The 18397-nt window shown below is 37.6% G+C and overlaps 1 protein-coding gene across 1 annotated transcript in view; it reads left to right on the forward strand.

Annotated features, from left to right (window-relative positions):
* The window catches only part of LOC126299170 (dystrophin, isoforms A/C/F/G/H), a 2370611-nt gene that overhangs the window by 2347504 nt on the left and 4710 nt on the right, over positions 1-18397 (forward strand). Inside the window, exon 73 of the mRNA XM_049990931.1 lies at positions 6186-6323. Within this exon, the coding sequence (XP_049846888.1) occupies positions 6186-6323 (138 nt within the window). The remainder of the gene's footprint in view (positions 1-6185; positions 6324-18397) is intronic.

Consider the following 18397-nt stretch of genomic DNA (forward strand, 5'->3'; position numbering starts at 1 on the left):
TTTCATTTACTAGCCCCACAATTACTTCACATCTTTGGTCATCAGGTGATAAGTTCCAAAAATCATTAAAAAGTTTGGTCTTTTGATTTCCGCAATCTTCATGCTGCACTTTTTCTTACAATCACACAGACATTTGAGCAAATGAGGGCCTATTTCCGTACCACTCATTGGTGACTTTTATGGTGATCCATGTAACCTCTTTTCTTTAACTATGTGTTATAATGAATTCTTATCATACCATGTCTCCCATTATCTTCTTCATTATTGTTGTTGAGTTATTGTGGCTGTGCACATTTCTCTGCAGCAATCAAGATCTATGAAAATAAAATGCAGTATTATATACTTGCTAAACAAACAAAGGAGATGCAAATAATTTGCTAGTAATTATTACACTAAGTGTATGCTTAACACTTTATTTGAAAGAACCTTCTTCATGATTTGAATTGCTTTCATTGCTTTGCTGTTTGTACTCTGGATCTAAGTCCTTAAAACCGTTCCCTGTAAGTGTTCCACATCATGCAGCACATGTTGTTTTGATATTACTGACCTGGTATTTGACATATTAGAATGCTTTCTGTCTAATATGTTTTACCCAGCAGCTATTGGAGATTGTGCTGAAGGAGATGATCAGCTTTCAGAACAAGAACCGTTAACAGTGACACAGAATTCTAAAGAATTAAAAAGTTAATTAAGTGATATTGGAAGTAAAATTAATGTGTACTTGCTACACATTTGCTATGATCTTATTGACTACTGCATGTGAAACTTCACTGGAGCTTATTATGGTATTTCATGGATTTTAAAATGGAGTTATTAATAACAGAGAAGCTGTATAAATAACATGAACATATCCTTGCTCTTTTCTGCCTGAGTAAGTTGTACTAGTAACTTAGCTCATAAACTCTTCCTATCTCCAATGTTTGATAAACTCCTCACTAGATTGTCACTGTGTAACCTGTAACCATACTTAAACAGTGACTGACACCATGAAATTTTTAGGTGCATTATGAGTCAACTTTCAAATTGAGACCACATGGGAAGTCTGTGTTTGGAAACCATTAGATAAGAAATGGACATTTGTCCTTTTAACTAAATCAGTGATGGTCTGGAGTGCTGTCACCTCCCCAATTAGTGTGTGGGTGTTATCATTATGGTTTGATGTTGAAATTTCTGAAATTGAACCTCTCGAGTATGGAAATATTGCTGCCAAAGTGGAAAAATGTTTCCTTCATTCAATAGGTTTTTGGCTACAGTGCCCACTGTGAAGAATATTCCAACTGATACTATGCTTGTACCTCCGCCATATGACTGACACAACTTGTGAAGTTGTTCTGAAGTGACACAGTAAAGAGCTGAAATTTTGATGATGATTTGACTACTTTTTGGCCTGACAAGGATAACTGTTGTTCAGTAGATGTACTGTTATGTATCCAAGATGCATTTAAAGCTGTTTATTTACTTCACTATATCTGACTTATTTTTACAATTGTGACATTGTTCTTCTGGAACAGTGATACAATGTGAACCTCCTCCCCTCAACTTAATATGTTCCTTCACAACCACTTCTAGTCCTTAATATGCTGTTATTGCAGTGGCCTCCATTTGTCATATTGTTTAAAGTGGGCACTGATGGCCTCAGTATATCGTTATGAAAACAAAATCTGTCAGATTACCCATTAATTGTTAACATCTAATTTGAATTTAAATGTTATGAATCTTTTTTGAAGGTATTTGCCAGGAGTGTAGCTTTGTATGAAAGTGAAACATGAACTATTAGCAGTTAAGGCAAGAAGAGAACAGAAGCTTTTGAAATGTGTTGCTACAGAAGAATGCTGAAGATTATATAGGTAGATCATATATTGAATGAGGAGGGACTGAATCACATTGGGGGCAAAAAGAAGTTAATTGCACAACTTGTCTAAGAGAGGGGATGGGTTGGTAGGACACACACGCATCTTGAGGGATCAGAGGGGGAGGAGACATAGATAGATAGATAGATAGATAGATAGAGAGAGAGAGAGAGAGAGAGAGAGAGAGAGAGAGAGAGAGAAGGATAAAAATTGTAGAGGGAGACAAAGAGATGTTGTATGATACACTTTCATATATGTATAAACAATTTCATTGGTAGAACTGAAGTTCTAGATACTTATTGTGTTTCTTAATTTTAGTTGATATATATACTTAAGTGCAGTTGAACTTGATTTATATGTATATCAAGGGGAAGTGAAAAGGTTACTTGTAACTTAGAATTACTACAAAGTCAGATATAGATACAGTAATACACATCACATTTTTCACAGGGAAAAAGCATACAGTGGGCCTACATAATATGTAAACTTTAAAATTGACAGAGACAGAGTACAGTGAGAAAGAAAAAATATTGCTCAGTTATGCTTTAGAGAAATTAGATGCAGTATTGTAATTTGGCACTTTGCACTGTACAAGCAACAAAGATACAGTATTTAAAAAATTACATTATTTTGAAACTGATCCTGCTTTAAAGAAATGAGATAATTTGGCTTTTTTCACTTTTTGTGCATTTTGTATATACCACTCATTTTGCAAAGTTATTAATGAGTTCATAGCTTTTTCACTACAGCTGTTTGCTCCGGTATAATGTCTGCACGCATTGATAGCACATAACACTTCATTCAGTTTAAGTGTTTCAGTATTTGAGTCGCCATCTCCATCACTGCCACTTGAACAGGTCCATCCTCTTGACCACCACTGCGTTGTTGGCACATGTTAGCAATGATCTCCTCAGTCTGTAGCTCCCCACACATGATGAGATTATCATCAAAATGTACAAAACTGTCAAAATCTGCACCCTCCAGTAGAGATAGAGATAGAGATAGCTCATATCAGATACGACTTCACCATCACCTCTGTCATCATCATCAATGTCAGTCTCTTAATAAATCACCAGCTTTGCAGAAACAGTTGTTTATTGTGGAGGATGACACCAGCTTCCAGGCAGCCAAAATAAATTCTAGGCTTGTAGTAATTTAATGGAGAGATTTTTATTGCGTGTATCAGTCAGCACTATCATATGTTGAACCAGTTTTTTTTCCTATGATGCACTTTGAAATTTGCAGTAATGCCCAAATCAAGTGGCTGTAGAACACTAGTAGAGTTTGGAGGGAAAATTCCACTTGGAACATTTTCCCTAACTACTTGGGGTGGATGCACCACATATTGATCCATAAGGAGGAGGATCCTCTTTTTTTCCCCTTTTTCATTCTAATGTCCAGTTTTTTAAAATCACTGTTCCATTAAAATCATCGTCATCCAAGAATTTTTATTGGAATTGTATTCCATATGTTCCATCTTTAGATGTTTGAAACACCTTGGATTCTTGGATTTTCCTGTCACCAGTGGGGGAGGTTTGTCAAATCCACTTGCATTCATGGAGATTCATGGAGAGAAGAACTGTCACACAGATTTTACTTTTCTTCCCTCCAGAGCATGAGCAACTTTTTCTAGCTAACAATATTGTGAAAAGGAAAGTTGCTACTCACCTTATAGCGGAGATGCTGAGTCGCACATAGGTATAACAAAAAGACGGTCACAAATATAACTTGCACTGGTGCTGCTGCTCGCAGTGTGGCCTCAGTTGTCTGAGATTGCAGTCGTGTGTGTGTGTGTGTGTGTGTGTGTGTGTGTGTGTTGTCTAGTGTTGATGAAGGCCTTACTGGCCGAAAGCTATATTTGTGACAGTCTTTTTGTTGTGCCTATGTGCCACTCAGCATGTCCGCTATATGGTGAGTGGCAGCTTTCCTTTTCACAATATTGTTACCTTTCCAACTTATGTTTTACTACTAAGTGGACTGTAGAGTAGACCAGTCCCATTACAGTTTTAGATGATATTTTTAGGTTGATAGTCCCTTTAAGATACCTGGCAGAACATCATCAGTCCAGTGTTGCATCATGACATTGTCCACAACGTTCCATTCACCAGAAATTGTTCTCCCTATGATTCCTTGATGATCTCTAAATCCTTGTAAGCATCCTGATGAAGCCTTTAAATTAGTTGTGACATTCATACTTCTAGCTAAATCTATCATCTTTGTTTTTAGCATGTTGCCATTGATCGGTAGAGCTGCAGCCTATTTTTGCTGGAACCATGTAAAAAGCGCCTTTTACAAATCTACATATATCTGTTTTTTGCAGACAGCTGCATTTTGTTGATTTTTCACCCAATTTTAAAAACTCATTCAAAATATTGTTTCTTGTTGATGACTGTACATAGCGTGATATAGGCAACTTCTAAGACTGAAGCAATCTCAGATCCACCTCTCATATGAATTTTACTTTCTGATCTAGTGTGTAAGTTACTCCTTTTTTTTGTCTCCAAGCAACTGAAGGATAGAACTACTGTTCAGTAATAAATGTCCGCTAGCAACTATTAACTACTTGACTGTTACTATGAAAGAAATTCTCATATTGGAAACAACAGTGCCAGTAGTGTCTTTGTTTTAATGCAACCTACTCTGGTTAACTATGTTTTTGTCCCTTCTCTTTTCTGCACCACCCACTCACTGTATATTTGTACATCAATAAAGTTGAGGAAAATATGATGGGGCTTCTTTTAAAGCAACAATGCTCATTACCGTTATGCAAAACTCATTTTTTTACCAGAATTTGTTAATTATCATATTTTTAAATTATATTTTTCTGAGACTGAGAAGACGTTACATATAAATGAGAATTATGCAGAACAGAGTTAGATATATATCGGATTTAACTGTATTTCCTGTATATTTGGCACTGTAAGGTACCTTAACTCACTCCACAAAGATAAGAGCCATGTCATAAAGTTTCAATAAAACTTGAATGCCATTCGGGGGGGGGGGGGGGGGGGGGGGGGGGAATGCATTCCACTTCCGAGAACTCATGATTGCACAATAGCTGTTCGTCACTTTTAATAACTACCAGTTTCAGTCAGACAGATCATCCTAAGGTTTACAAAAGATATTAGTTACAGCACATGCATGCATTCAATTATATCATTTGCATGCCCAAAAGTACCCAATTTATACATAAGGCAACACATTAACAGTGTGAAATGGATGACCTGACTCAAATGGTTTTTGCTCTTGTCACAAAAATGGGAAGTATGTACTTGCGACACAAGAGCTAAGGTCAATTCAATCTCACCATGTCCTTCACCCAGTTAACACACTGCCTTATGTATAACTTGGATATTTTCTTTTTTCTGGTGTTCTGAAAGATTGCTGCATTTAATGTATACTGTTGATACTGGCACAAAGATCATGATTGGGCTTGAGTCTGTAATTAATGTCCTTCTTTTATATACCTGGTGATGGACTGTTGTTTGAGCAAAACTGGTAGTTGTAATAAAGTGACATAGAGCTATTGTGCAACATCATGATTTTTTACAAATATTTTTAAAAGCTGTAAATCATAGCCTCCTTCCAATAATGTGCATTCCATTTCTGCCTTAACAGTCTTTGATTAACTGAAATATTACTGTTTGCCAACAAATGCTTTCTTGCAGTCCCCTAATTGTGAAAGGAAAAATGTGTACCCTCAGAAAATAATACAGACATGCACTGCATCTAAATTTGTGAAGCTTGAATTGTTTTCTGTTGAATTGACTCCAAGTGCTTTTTGATAATATCTGAATTCCAAACATTAGGTTTACTTATTACCTGAAATATAGACTCATATAAAGTTACTTTACAACATTCTCTTATTCTCTTGATTTCTATGTTTTGTTACTCTAGTAAATAAATTTGATTGTTTTGGTGACAGGTTTTAGTAAATAGTGAATTATTAACTCTGTAAAGATTGGAATCCTCAAAACTTAAGAGGTCATATCTGTAACCCAGTTACAACTGAATGTAAATGTTTCTATTACTCTTATATAATTACATGGATAAATAACGGAAATTTGATATTGCTCAATAGAATACTACCATTTACGTACACCAAAGCTATTTTGCAGTTTACTTGTCTGTATTGACAATTAATCAGGTATGTTGTGAAGTGTCCTATGGTTTAATTTTCCACTGCTTACGTGTTCTTTGGGTTTATGAGTAATTGTTCATCAAAGTAGTAAACTAACATGGGGTGACCAATGTGGCTGTGGTACTATAATGTGGGTGCAAAACAATTAGTTACTAACAATGTAGCAAGAAGTGCAGTAGGTGGTGCATGTGTAGGTGGTCGCTGGGTTGATGGTGGTAGGAGCAGCCTCGATCGTGCAGATATGCGGCCTCCCCCACCACCCGCTACACACAACATGGCTTCAGCTTCTGCATCCACTGCACAGAATGTGGGTAATTTGCTTCATATGGCAGGTGGGTGCCTCCAGAAAACACTTGTATTAACTTTAACTTAGCATATTTTGGGGCACACTGGTGTGTGATGGATACCATACATATTTTGTTTACTGGGGAAAAATAGATAACTTAGCATATTTTGGGGCTGATGTGTGATGGATACCATATATATTTTATTTAGTGAGAAAAATAGAGCATAGAATTAAATGTAGTTGAAGTGAAATATAAAGGTCAGTGTGTGTATGTGTGTGTGTGTGTGTGTGTGTGTGTGTGTGTGTGTGTGTGTTTTATTTGTTTGGTGCTAATATGCAAAATTATTTGTCTTGGGTTTTAACAGATCATTAATTACTAATCACATTTTTCCACCTATATTTACAGTTGTTGAAGCCACTGTTTCCATCTAAATGTGCTTAATGTGCCTGTGTGATTTGCCATTTCCATTATCCACAATTACATTTAAACCAATTAAAATTAGTTCATAAGCTGTTACAGTTTTTGTAATCAGTAAGTTACTTACATCATTTTTGTTATTAGTGATTCACCTTAAATTTTTCTCACATATTTATTCTGTGCCTTTTCCAGTAGTAGCATAATTTTTCCCCTGGTTTTATTGAAAAGTAAATGATTTTTCATTGTTACAATATCAAAAAATTGTGGGGAGGAAACTTGCATGACTTTCTGTTGTTACTTACCTAGTATGATTTCAAGCATTGGCACCCACTGGATATGTACCTGAATGATAGTCAACCTGCTTTACAAATTTTTGGATGCAGTCAGTTTTAAAGATAGTTACCATATTGTAGATATAGTCTCTGGCTGACAGCAGAGAGATCTGACTCTGATCTGAAACTGTTATGGTTTTCTTAAATTTTAAGCATGGCTGGGCTACAAGAATTCTCTCTCATCATTTATGTTCTAAATTTTTGCATATGTTTCTTGAATATGCTTGCACTAAAATTTTTAAACAAGTTACTCTTGCAAGTTTTGAAACACAGCTCATATTTAGTTGTGCTGTGGTTATTATAAACTGTATAGCCTGAGGAAATTCATCTTTCAGATAAGGGTTGATATGTTGAATTGTTTTATTTGTGATTACAGAAATCACTTAAAACTTGTAATTCAACCATACACAAGAGTGAAAACTCATGTTTGTTATGATTTTGTGTATGACATTTCATTCAAATGTGATATTAAATCCATTAATGTTATTAAAGAGTAACTATACTGGCACGTGAGTGTAAGAACAGTAATATTCTTGAGAAGTCCTTTGAAAGATTTATCACAGTCATTTTTACACAATATCCTTATCACTTAATTTCACAGAATCAGCATTTTTTGAATAGTTGCTGTATAGTTTTAGAATTGTATCTCACAAGATAGCCATTTGAAGAATGTGCAAAATGAGATACAATGTTAAGCACAAAGCAAGCTCACTTGTGAGTTTTCCTCCTCCCTCTATGATATTTGTTGGTTTCTTTACTAACGTATTCAAACACAACTGAGTCCTACTTAGTGCATCATCATTAATATTAATTTTTGGGCTTTGTAGGTTATTTTAACTATATCAACTGACAGTTGTGAGACAGTGGCAGTCTCTTCAGATGAGAACCCTTACTATGCTGCTCATCAGTCCAACCCAAATGTGTTTCCGCCATTGGCTATGCCATGAGGGGAGGTACAGTGATGTCAACATAGACAACTCTGCTCATCACAGTTCTTAGTCTGTACAAGGAACCAATGGTGAGACCTTTCTAATTACTAAATGCCAGTTCTTCACTGCATACATTCTGCTCAGTACCTCCTCATTAGTTATGGGATCAGCTCATCTGATCTTCTGCATTCTTCTGTAGCATCACATTTCAGAAGCTTGTGTTCTCTTCTGGTCTAAACTGTTTATCTTTCGTGTTTCACTTTCATACATGGCTTGACTCCACACATATATTTTAAGAAAAGGCATCCTAAACTTCTAACAAATTTCTCTTTTCCAGACACATTTTTCTTACCATTGCCAGTCTGCAATTGTTATTCTTTCTGCTACAGCCATCATCAGTTATTTTGCTTCCAAAACAGCAAAAGTCATCTTCTGCTTTCATAGTATCATTCCCTAATCTAATTTCCTCAGCATCACCCAATTTCATTGGTATACATTAGACTATCCTTGCTCTGTTTTTGTTGATGTCCAGCTTACATCCTCCTTTCAAAACACTGTCCATTCAGTTCAACCATTTTTCCAAGTCCTTTGCTGTCTGTCACAGAATCACAAAATCCCTGGAGGGTATTTGTGGAGGTGGCAGCATAGCAACAGACGTGGAGAGGCTCTTCATGATCACAACTGTGGACTCCTTTCAGTCTAGACCCTTGTTTACATGTACTTTGTACAGTATTCCAATTCCTTTTATTCCTCCTAGATGTTTAAACAAAAGACAGGGCACTATGTTTCACAGATGCTGGCTATTACAATCAGATCAATAACTACATGCCAACATGGAACTTGGGAGGTGTAGTTCATCCACTGTATGTAGAAGGGGCCAGAAGATAATAGAGTTGACATGAGGAGATTTATTCTAGTTTCTGAGGGGACCTCATGCACATAAAAGGTTAAGATCACAGTTTATCATTGATGTCATACCCTATGTGGTGCTTTAAGTGTTTCCATGTGGCGATGTCCCAGTTAACTCACTTGTGGCTATTGGGGATATACTCATCTTGACAGAACACTATGTATCCATTCTATAACTTGGGTCAGTAGCTGCCATACAAGAAGGAGCACGCAATCTAAGAATACAAAACTTTTGATTATTGTCCTAAGCTATTGCTATTGCTAAAAAGAAGTGCATATGTCTTGACTCTGTTATTGTGATGACCAGTTTTGGTACATCTGTGGAAAATACCTTGTTGCTCATCGAAATAAAATCAACTCCTCATCACACCGTGATAAAGCCCCCTTGATCCGAGGTGGATTAGACTATTTTATCATCTGCTGTTCTGCCAATGTCAGGGACTCCAATCATCCATTCTCAGCTCAAGATGCATTCTTCTTCTTCTTTTGTGTTACCTGGTAGAGGGATGGCCTCTGGGAACCCTCCTCCCTGAACCATGAAGACTCTCATTCTGTCACTGGGCAGTAGTACAAGGAACCACAGGTTGTGGACCATAGAGTAGTATGCTCTATTTCAGATCCCTATGTTAAATTTGACAAATCGTCTCCAATATGAAAGACTTCCAAAAGTTCAAAAGTCAAGTTTACAAAGAAATCCAAGTGAAGGAGATCCTAGCAGGCCCAGCAGCCCCAGATCCCCTTACTCAATTTATTTATTTGTCTATCTATCTATCTATATATCTATTTACTTGTTTATTTTTGTAGTCACTCATTGTTCTGGATCTGCCCTCAAACTACCCGTCAACAGCCATTGTCTGCTGGATCCATTGGAGATAGGGCAACATGAGAGCAGTGCTTCCACCGTGGCAGTCAATTCCACAATTCACTTTAAATTCTTAGAATTCGTATTTCTGAAGTCACATGCTTTAATGCAATGAATAGTCTTGAACTGCAGACTGTTTCCATCTGTGATCAACAATGTCAGTTACCTTTCGTCCACTTATATAAAATGTTGAGTTGTAGGAATGCTGAATGCATTGTGGAGTCCTTGGTTTTCCTTGATACTGTCGCTGCAGTTTCATCAAACATGCACTAGACTGACTTTTTCTACAGTACAGCATCCTTAATGCCTGATGACTGTTACCTGCTGCATCTTCAGAAGAGGGTGCAGTTCCATAATGTGTGCTCCATAGTGTGCACACTGCTGCAGGCACAACTATCACTGATAAATACTCTAACTTGGTACTTATATTGCTGTACAGTACAAATGCATATGGGCGTGAGTAAAGGCTCTGGAGTGGAATTTTGGGTTTTTCATCCCCCCCCCCCCCCCCCCCCAGCTTATCCCCAGAACAATTTCACTTTGAAATTGTAATGGGTACTACTGCCACCCCCTGAACTACGACAACTGCTATTCTATTCTGAAATCTATTGTCCATCAAGGAGCTTGTTTTCCCAATAATCACTATCTTAAGCTCAGTTTCTACTATATTTACTGTAGGAGCCATGCCAACCCCAAGAGGGCATTTTGAGAAGTCTATGTAGTCATTTGCACAAATGTCTTTTGTGAATGGATTACCCTACAAACATGATTTGGGATGGTGGCTGTGGGGTTTGGACAAACACTGATGTCACTAGTTGCAATATTTACCTGCCACCAGACAGGGAAATATTGCTTAACTGGTTATGTCCTTGTGGAACATTTTGCGATGGCCTCTTCCCCTCCTGCTTCTCAGGCATGTAAGCACCACATTTCGATCCTTCACTGTAGTGTATACTATTCAGAGTCATGTAATGAATCGTTAGTGGATGACAGTTTCTTCGTGCCCATTTACTCATCCCATGACACATCTTCAGGCCCTGACTTGATCCATAATCAACACCTGAATGCAGATCATAAAAAAATACCTTCTCAGAGTTGGAAATGTATCTGGATCAGAGGTGAATTCCCCTCAAAGTGGTGGAGTAGTATCATTATCCAGATCCTTCAGCCAGGAAGGGAGTCAACTTCCATTGATGGCTACCAACCAGTCAACCTTTCATGTGTGCTAGATAAGTTACTCCAGAGGATGGTGGCTCTTCAATTTTGATGGGTTCTCAAGTTACCGGGCATTTTATCCACTTGTTCTGATTTCTGGGAGGGGTGGTCGTCAGCTGACCACCTGGTCAGATTAGAAACAGAAATACTACTGATTTTTACCGAAGAACACCATTGATGTTTTCTTCGACTTATGTAAAGCCTGTAATACTACCTGGTGCAGTTGTATCTGACTACTCTCCTTCACTGAGGACTTTTTGGTTCTTTACTGACATTTGTCTACAACTTCTTGTCTCACTGATCAGTCACAGTTAGAGTCGGAACATACCTCAGCTTCCCCCTGTTGCAAGAGAATGGTGTACCCCAGAGCTCTGTCTTCAGTGTTACCTTTTTCCTACTATTTATAATTAAAGGACTGGTGGGCTCTGTGGGACTGTCAGTTACTACTGCCCTCTAAGTAAATGACTTTTATATTTGGGACAGCTCTCAGTCCATGGCCCTTATTGAGTGTCAACTCCAAGGAGCCATGTGAAGGCCCACAACTATGGCTTTCATTTCTGCAGGAAATACACTTTTACCAGGAAATGCATCCATTTGGACATGGAACTTTTCCTTGGAACCCAAAATCTGAAAATATTTGTCCAGTCCTGCATTATGGACATTCAGTTTGATAACAAACTGATGTGGATGCTTCACATCTGACAGCTAAAATTAAGTCTCATGCGAAACTGAATACACACAGATTTCTGGGGCACATCTTTACAGATGCAGCTCACGCCACTTTGTTATGCTTTTATAGGGCTCTGTTTTGTGCGTGATTGAACTATGGATGCCAGATATATGGTTCAACAGCACCATCAGCATTTTGATTGTGTGATCCTGTCAACCAATGTGGGGTAGAGCTCACCACTGGGTCTTTCCAAATGAGCCCAATAGGCAAACTTCTGGCAGAGTCTGAGACTCTACCCTTGTGGCTTTGGTGTTACTAGCTACTACTCAACTATGTCTCTTTCTTCTACCTTTCCAGGTGCTCCAAGCCCCTGATTCTTGATCTAGGACAGGCCTACAAATTTAAATTCTGTGCTGGAATTCCCCTGTACAGATCTTTCTCTCCAACCACTTGACTGCATGACAGCATCCACACACACACACACACACACACACACACACACACACACACACACAAAAGAAAACATGGAAGGACAGGATACATTCTCAAGTATACTAATGCCCAGAGACCTTCAGTCTTCATAACAGAACTGGTTACAATTGCCAACACTCTCCATTTTGTAAGGAGAAATACCACAAACAGACAAACAGTAGTTTCTGATGTGCAATGACTTGATGAGCAGTACACAGATTATTAGTATTGACCTCACCACATTATAGTGTCCACAGTTCATGATTCTGTACTTGTCCACAGCGATAATGGCCACTCAGTTGTTTTCCTCTAGACCCCGAGTCATAGGGGATCACCAAAAATGAATTGGTTGATGGCCTAGTCAGGGAAGTAACCTCATGACTGATTCTGGCAATGGCAATGCTGAGTCCAAACATATGGATGCATCCATAACAGGTGCGCTATCACAGTTGGAACAAAGAATGGTTGGCTACCTCTCTCTACATCAAACTCTGTGTCATCTAAGAGACAACTGCAGCTCGGTGTTCCTCCTTCAATTCATCTTGATGGGAATGCATGATTTTATTGTTGCTCTGTGTTTGACATCCTGCATAATGATACTATCTCTTCTCCCTCCACATTGCCCACTCTCTCATCCCAGTGTATCTACGGTATGCTGCTGACAGTGACCTAAATGCCAGGGGAGTGCTCTCTTAGAGCACTTCCAACAACTGCAAGGTCACGGATTAGTTGTCCTTGATATTGGCCAATGATGAAAGAACACCTGAAATAGGTTTTGCACTTTCTCCATGAGAGTGGGTGTTATTCCTGACTTTAATACTTTGAATTTATCAGATCAGGTGTGGGACCACTGTGGGAGGTTTACCTACTACAGTATGCTGTGCTCTGATGCATCCTCTGCATCTGTTCTGCCTGTCGACATAGTCTTTTTCCTTTGTCATGCTTAATTCGTTGGAGGGAACTGATATCCACCAAATATAGACTGAAACATCTGTGGATTCACTGCAGGTGGTACAGACATACAGTCCTGTGAAGCACATTTGAACACATTTTCCGAAAACTGCCTTAAACAGCTAGTTAGACAACCCACGCAGGAGGAAAAATGTTTTAGACCTTTTAGCTATAAACACTTCTGGCCTATTGACAGTGTCAGTATAGAGACAGGAATTAGTGTTATGATGTCATCATAGTGATGATGGCTACTAAAGTTAATAAACCCATTGAGAAGGCTGAGAGAGGACTTATGCTAGAAAAAGCAAATAAGTAGCTTAAATTTTCTTTACTTTACATCTGTGGCCACAAGTTTTTTTGTCTGTTTTGATCTGTAATGACCATCTTTAGATCTGTTCTATGGTCATTTTAGATCGAAACCGGTAATCTGATAACAACAAAATATGTGACCATAGACGTAAAGTAAAGGAAATTTATTCTATATTTGGGACACTGTTTTATTCACTACCATGTCACAGCTTGTGAAATAAGTAGCTGTTAGCATCCCACTTAGACAATGGACACCATTTGGCTACAATGTGATGGATGTAGAGAAATTATGGGAAAAGTTTAAATTGATTGTATATCACCAATAAAATTTTTCTGGGTTGTTGGCCACATTGTCAATATATAAAATTGTCTGACATTTCAGCCACTATTCCAAGTGGTCTCCCTCAGGGCTTTCTGGTGAGCTGACTGTAAATTTACTGCTTGTAAATTGCACTGTGGAGACATGCGAGTCGTGTATGTGAACTAAGGATGGAAGGGACACTTCGTGGTTTAATAAGCAGATTCATAAAATTCTGAGGAAACAGAGTTTGTTGCACACTCTGTTCAAAAAAGAATGTGCAAATGTTGGCAGGTAAAAGTTACTAGAAATTTAAGATCAATCCACAAAGCTTACAACAACTACCACAATCTTAAGATCTTGCCAAGAACCCAAGAAAATTGTGGTCGTACATACAATCACTAGGCAGGTCAAAGGCTTCTATTCAGTCACTCGTCAACCAGTCTGGGGTGGGAATAGAAGACAGCAAAAGAAAAGCTCAAGTTTTAAATTTCATGTTTAAGAAATTATTCACACAGGAGGATTGTACAAACATAACGTCATTTGACTGTTACACACAATCCCGCATAGAGTACATAGAAGTAGGTATCCACGGTGTAGAGAAGCAACTTAAAGAGTTGAAAAGGAATAAGTCTCCAGGTACAGATGAAATCCCAGTTCTGTTTTACAGGGTGTACTTTGTGGCTTTGGCCCCTTACTTAGCTTGTGTTTATTGTATATCTCTCGCCCAGTACAAAATCCCGAGTGACTGGAAAAAAACGCAGTTGACTCCTGTATACAAGGAAGGTAAAAGAAAGGACCCACATAATTACAGAACAATATCCTTAACATCAGTTTGCTGCAGAATTCTTGAATACTTTCAGAGTTTGAAAATAATAAAGTTTCTGGAGACAGACAAGCTTTTGTCCACCAATCAGCACAGATTTAGAAAGCATCACTTGTGCAAAGCTCAGCTTGCGCTTTACTCACATGATATCCTACAGACCAAGAATTGGGGGCAACAGGTATATTCCATATTCCTAGATTACTGGAAAGCATTGGACAAGGTGCCCCATTGCATACTGTTGATGAAGATCCAAGCATATGGTTTAGGTTCCCAGGTATGCGAGTCACTCAAAGACTTATTAAGTAATACAACCCAGTATGTTGTTCTCAAAGGCAAGTGTTCATCAGGGACAAGAGTATTGTGAAGATTGCCCCAGGGTAGTTGTGGCTGTTTGGTGGTGATGCTGTGGTGTACAGGAAGATGTTGATGTTGTGTGATTAGGAGTATACAAGATTACACAGACAGAATTTCTAGTTGATGTGATGAATGCACTGAACGTATAAAAATGTAAGTTATTGCAGATGAGTTGGAGAAACAGTCCTGTAACATTTGAATACAGCATAAGTAGGATGCTGCTTGACACAGTCACTTCAATTAAATATCTAGGCATAACACTGCAGAGCAATATGAAAAGGAATGTGCATGTCAGATTGGTAGGCGAATGCTGGGCTTAATTTCATTGGGAGAATTTTGGGAAAGTGTAGCTCATCCATAAAGGAGATGCCGTGTAGAATGCTTGTGTGACACATTCTTGAGTAGCATTTGACACCAGGTCAGATTAAAGTAAGACTTCGAAGCAGTTCAGAAGCACTCTGGTAGATTTGTTACTGGTAGGTGCAATCAGCGCATAAGTGCTATGGAAGTGCTTTGTTAATTGAAATGCGAATTCTTGGAGGAGAAATATGCTATTTTCACAAGGCGCTATTGCAGAAATTTTGAGAATCAGCATTTGAGGCCACTTGCAGAACCATTCTACTACCACTAATGTAAATTTCAAAATTTTGTATGAGAACCATGAAGTTAAGATGTGAGAAATTAGGGCCTTATGGAGACTTTTAGACACTCCTGTTTCTCTCATTCTATTTGTCAGTGAAACAGGAAAGGAAATGACGTAGTGGTATGTGGTACCTTCCGCCATGGCTTGCAGAGTATATATGTATGCAGATGTAGATATCATCATCTGTGTATTTCTGATTGTTACTATGATTTTAGTTTCTTTCCTTTTTATTATATCGAGTTCCCTTCCCTAGTAGAGATGGGGTACTGTTTATTACATCAGTGTTTCGTCCCTGCATTGAGTTGGCTGGGGTAAGGTATGGGGATGGGGCAGTCTACTGCTGCAGATTGAAACTTGAATGGGGGAGGGGGACCCCCAACCCTCTGCTCCACAGCTCACACTCACAGGACAACTCAACATTCACTTTGTGTTGTGCAACTACTGTAACCACAGACATCATTATTGCTCCATACATTATGATCCTATTAGTACTACACACCGTGGCAGTAACACCAGATGGGTTTTACCACTGTTCTTTTAGGGCTTGTTTTGTGGCCAGTGGACTAATGACTTCATTGTTTGGTCCTTAAACTCCATAATGCCAACCATCTGCAAAAATTTAAGTTTCTAAAAAAGATTTTTAACATATTGAGTAAATCTAACATTTGTGTCTACTACCGGAGCAGGCCAAATACTGAATCCCAATAGAGCTATGAGATCACTTGAGTTATGAGATGTTATCAAAGTGTTGCTTCTTTGAACTTCATGTTTAAATATACTCCAGTGTTTACAGAGACCGAGAACGTACACTGTTGTTAATTAAGTAGTAATTGAATCTTTTGTGGTAATTAAATGTGTACTTAATGTACTTTTGATTTATCTTCTGTTCCTCTACTGACATATATATTTACTGTTTTTAAAGCTGCAGGGAGAATGTAGGTTAGTGAATATTATATATCTGTATTTGCAGATTAACAGAAAATATTTGAGATTCAAGTTGCCTCATAAACTGACTATAATTAAATAATATAAATGTGTGAGAACCATATAAGCCATATTCAATATGCATGTTTGTAAATGCAAGACAAATATTTTAAATTCTACATATAAATGCAAAATAATTTTAGACAACTTGTAGTTACCCTGTTATACTTATTTACAAAACAATGTTTTGGGAGTTCATTTTTTCCAATACATTATGATATTCTTTTTACCGAGGCATGTGATATGGGTGTAAATGAGAAGGAATGTGCAAAGTAAAACAAACCACAATCCACTGTGGTCACTTTGGCTAAGTAAGAACTGTGAATAAATATCACAAACAAAATCTAATTAATTCGTACAAAATAATGACTCACATAACATGAGAATCAGAGATATTAATGCATTATGAGATCAATTAACAGAGATGGCTTCTTTTTTGTGTTAGATTCTAACTACTTTGTTTTCAAAATACATAAAGTAATTGCAAAAATAACTTTAAGTATTAAAAATACTTTCTTTCCGTGTCCCATTTGTAACATCAAGGATTGAATTCATTTTGGTCTGTACAACGCAACTGTCAGTATGAAAATTAATATGTTATAATATTTATGAGAAGTAAGTATGACTCTTATGAAAATGCACTTGCATGTAATTGTTGCAGCTTAACATTTTGCAAGATATTTTTGCTTGTTCACTATATAGAATACACTTATTTTTGTAAACTACCCAATATTTGTAAAATCATTTCCATACCAAAACATCTGAATATATACAAAACATCTGTACAACAATATTTACTAGTTTACTACAAAAGTGTTCCTAATGCTGTATATTTTGTTCAGTTTCCACAGTTACCATGAAATGATAGACCACATGACTTTAATAATTTATTATGGGCAGTCACTCAAATACATACAAAATGTTCACATTACTGGTTATGTTAAACAACTGCCCTGTTCAGATGTGGCAGACTTCACCACAAACCTTTGTACCAAAGGTTTGCCACATTTAAACATGGCAGCTGTTTGCCAGAACTGGAAATGTGAATATTTTATATATATTTCTCATTGATGTAATAAATTGTTATACAAACATATTCATTCAGTGCAACTAATACTGTGGAAAAGAATTTTGTTTAATGAATTTTATTACAGATAGATGAGAAAAAACAATACCAATGGCACGAGATTTGGTATGTAGGACATTGGCAACTGAGAGGCATGATAATTAATTTAGAGAGATCCACATCAGTTGTTTTAATTATTTATTGAAACCACAACTGTTTTCAGGATTTTAAAATCACATCTTGAGGTGTATTTTTAACACATTAGCCGCACGGGATTAGCCGAGAGGTCTCAGGCGCTGCAGTCATGGACTGTGTGGCTGGTCCCGGCGGAGGTTCAAGTCCTCCCTCGGGCATGGGTGTGTGTGTTTGTCCTTAGGATAATTTAGGTTAAGTAGTGGGTAAGCTTAGGGACTGATGACCTTAGCAGTTAAGTCTCATAAGATTTCACACACATTTGAACTTCTTTTTTTAACACATTATATGTGATTGGGCCAGTCAGTGCAAGAGCTCTAATCACTGCATGTTGGCGGAAATTGTCTGCCGCAGGCATTCCTACCATGTAGCTGCCTGGTGCTGGTGAGTTTCTGCCAACATGCAGCTTGGATCTGGTCCTACCACATGTTGTGTGTTACCAAATACAATAATTTCATACACCTGAAGGTGGAATTTTAAAATCACAAAACTGGTTGTGTTTTGAATAAATAATTAATACAGCTGAAGCAGATCTTTCTAAATTAATTATCAGTTGCAGATGTCCTATGTACTAAATCTTGTATCATTAGTATTGTTTTCATTCTCCATTTAGCTGTAATGAAATTAAATAAACAAAATTCTTTCTCACAGTATTAGATGTGCAGAATGAATATTAACTGAATTTTAAGCT

The sequence above is a fragment of the Schistocerca gregaria genome, chromosome X (genome assembly GCF_023897955.1).
Source record: "Schistocerca gregaria isolate iqSchGreg1 chromosome X, iqSchGreg1.2, whole genome shotgun sequence".
In the NCBI taxonomy this organism is placed as follows: domain Eukaryota; kingdom Metazoa; phylum Arthropoda; class Insecta; order Orthoptera; family Acrididae; genus Schistocerca; species Schistocerca gregaria.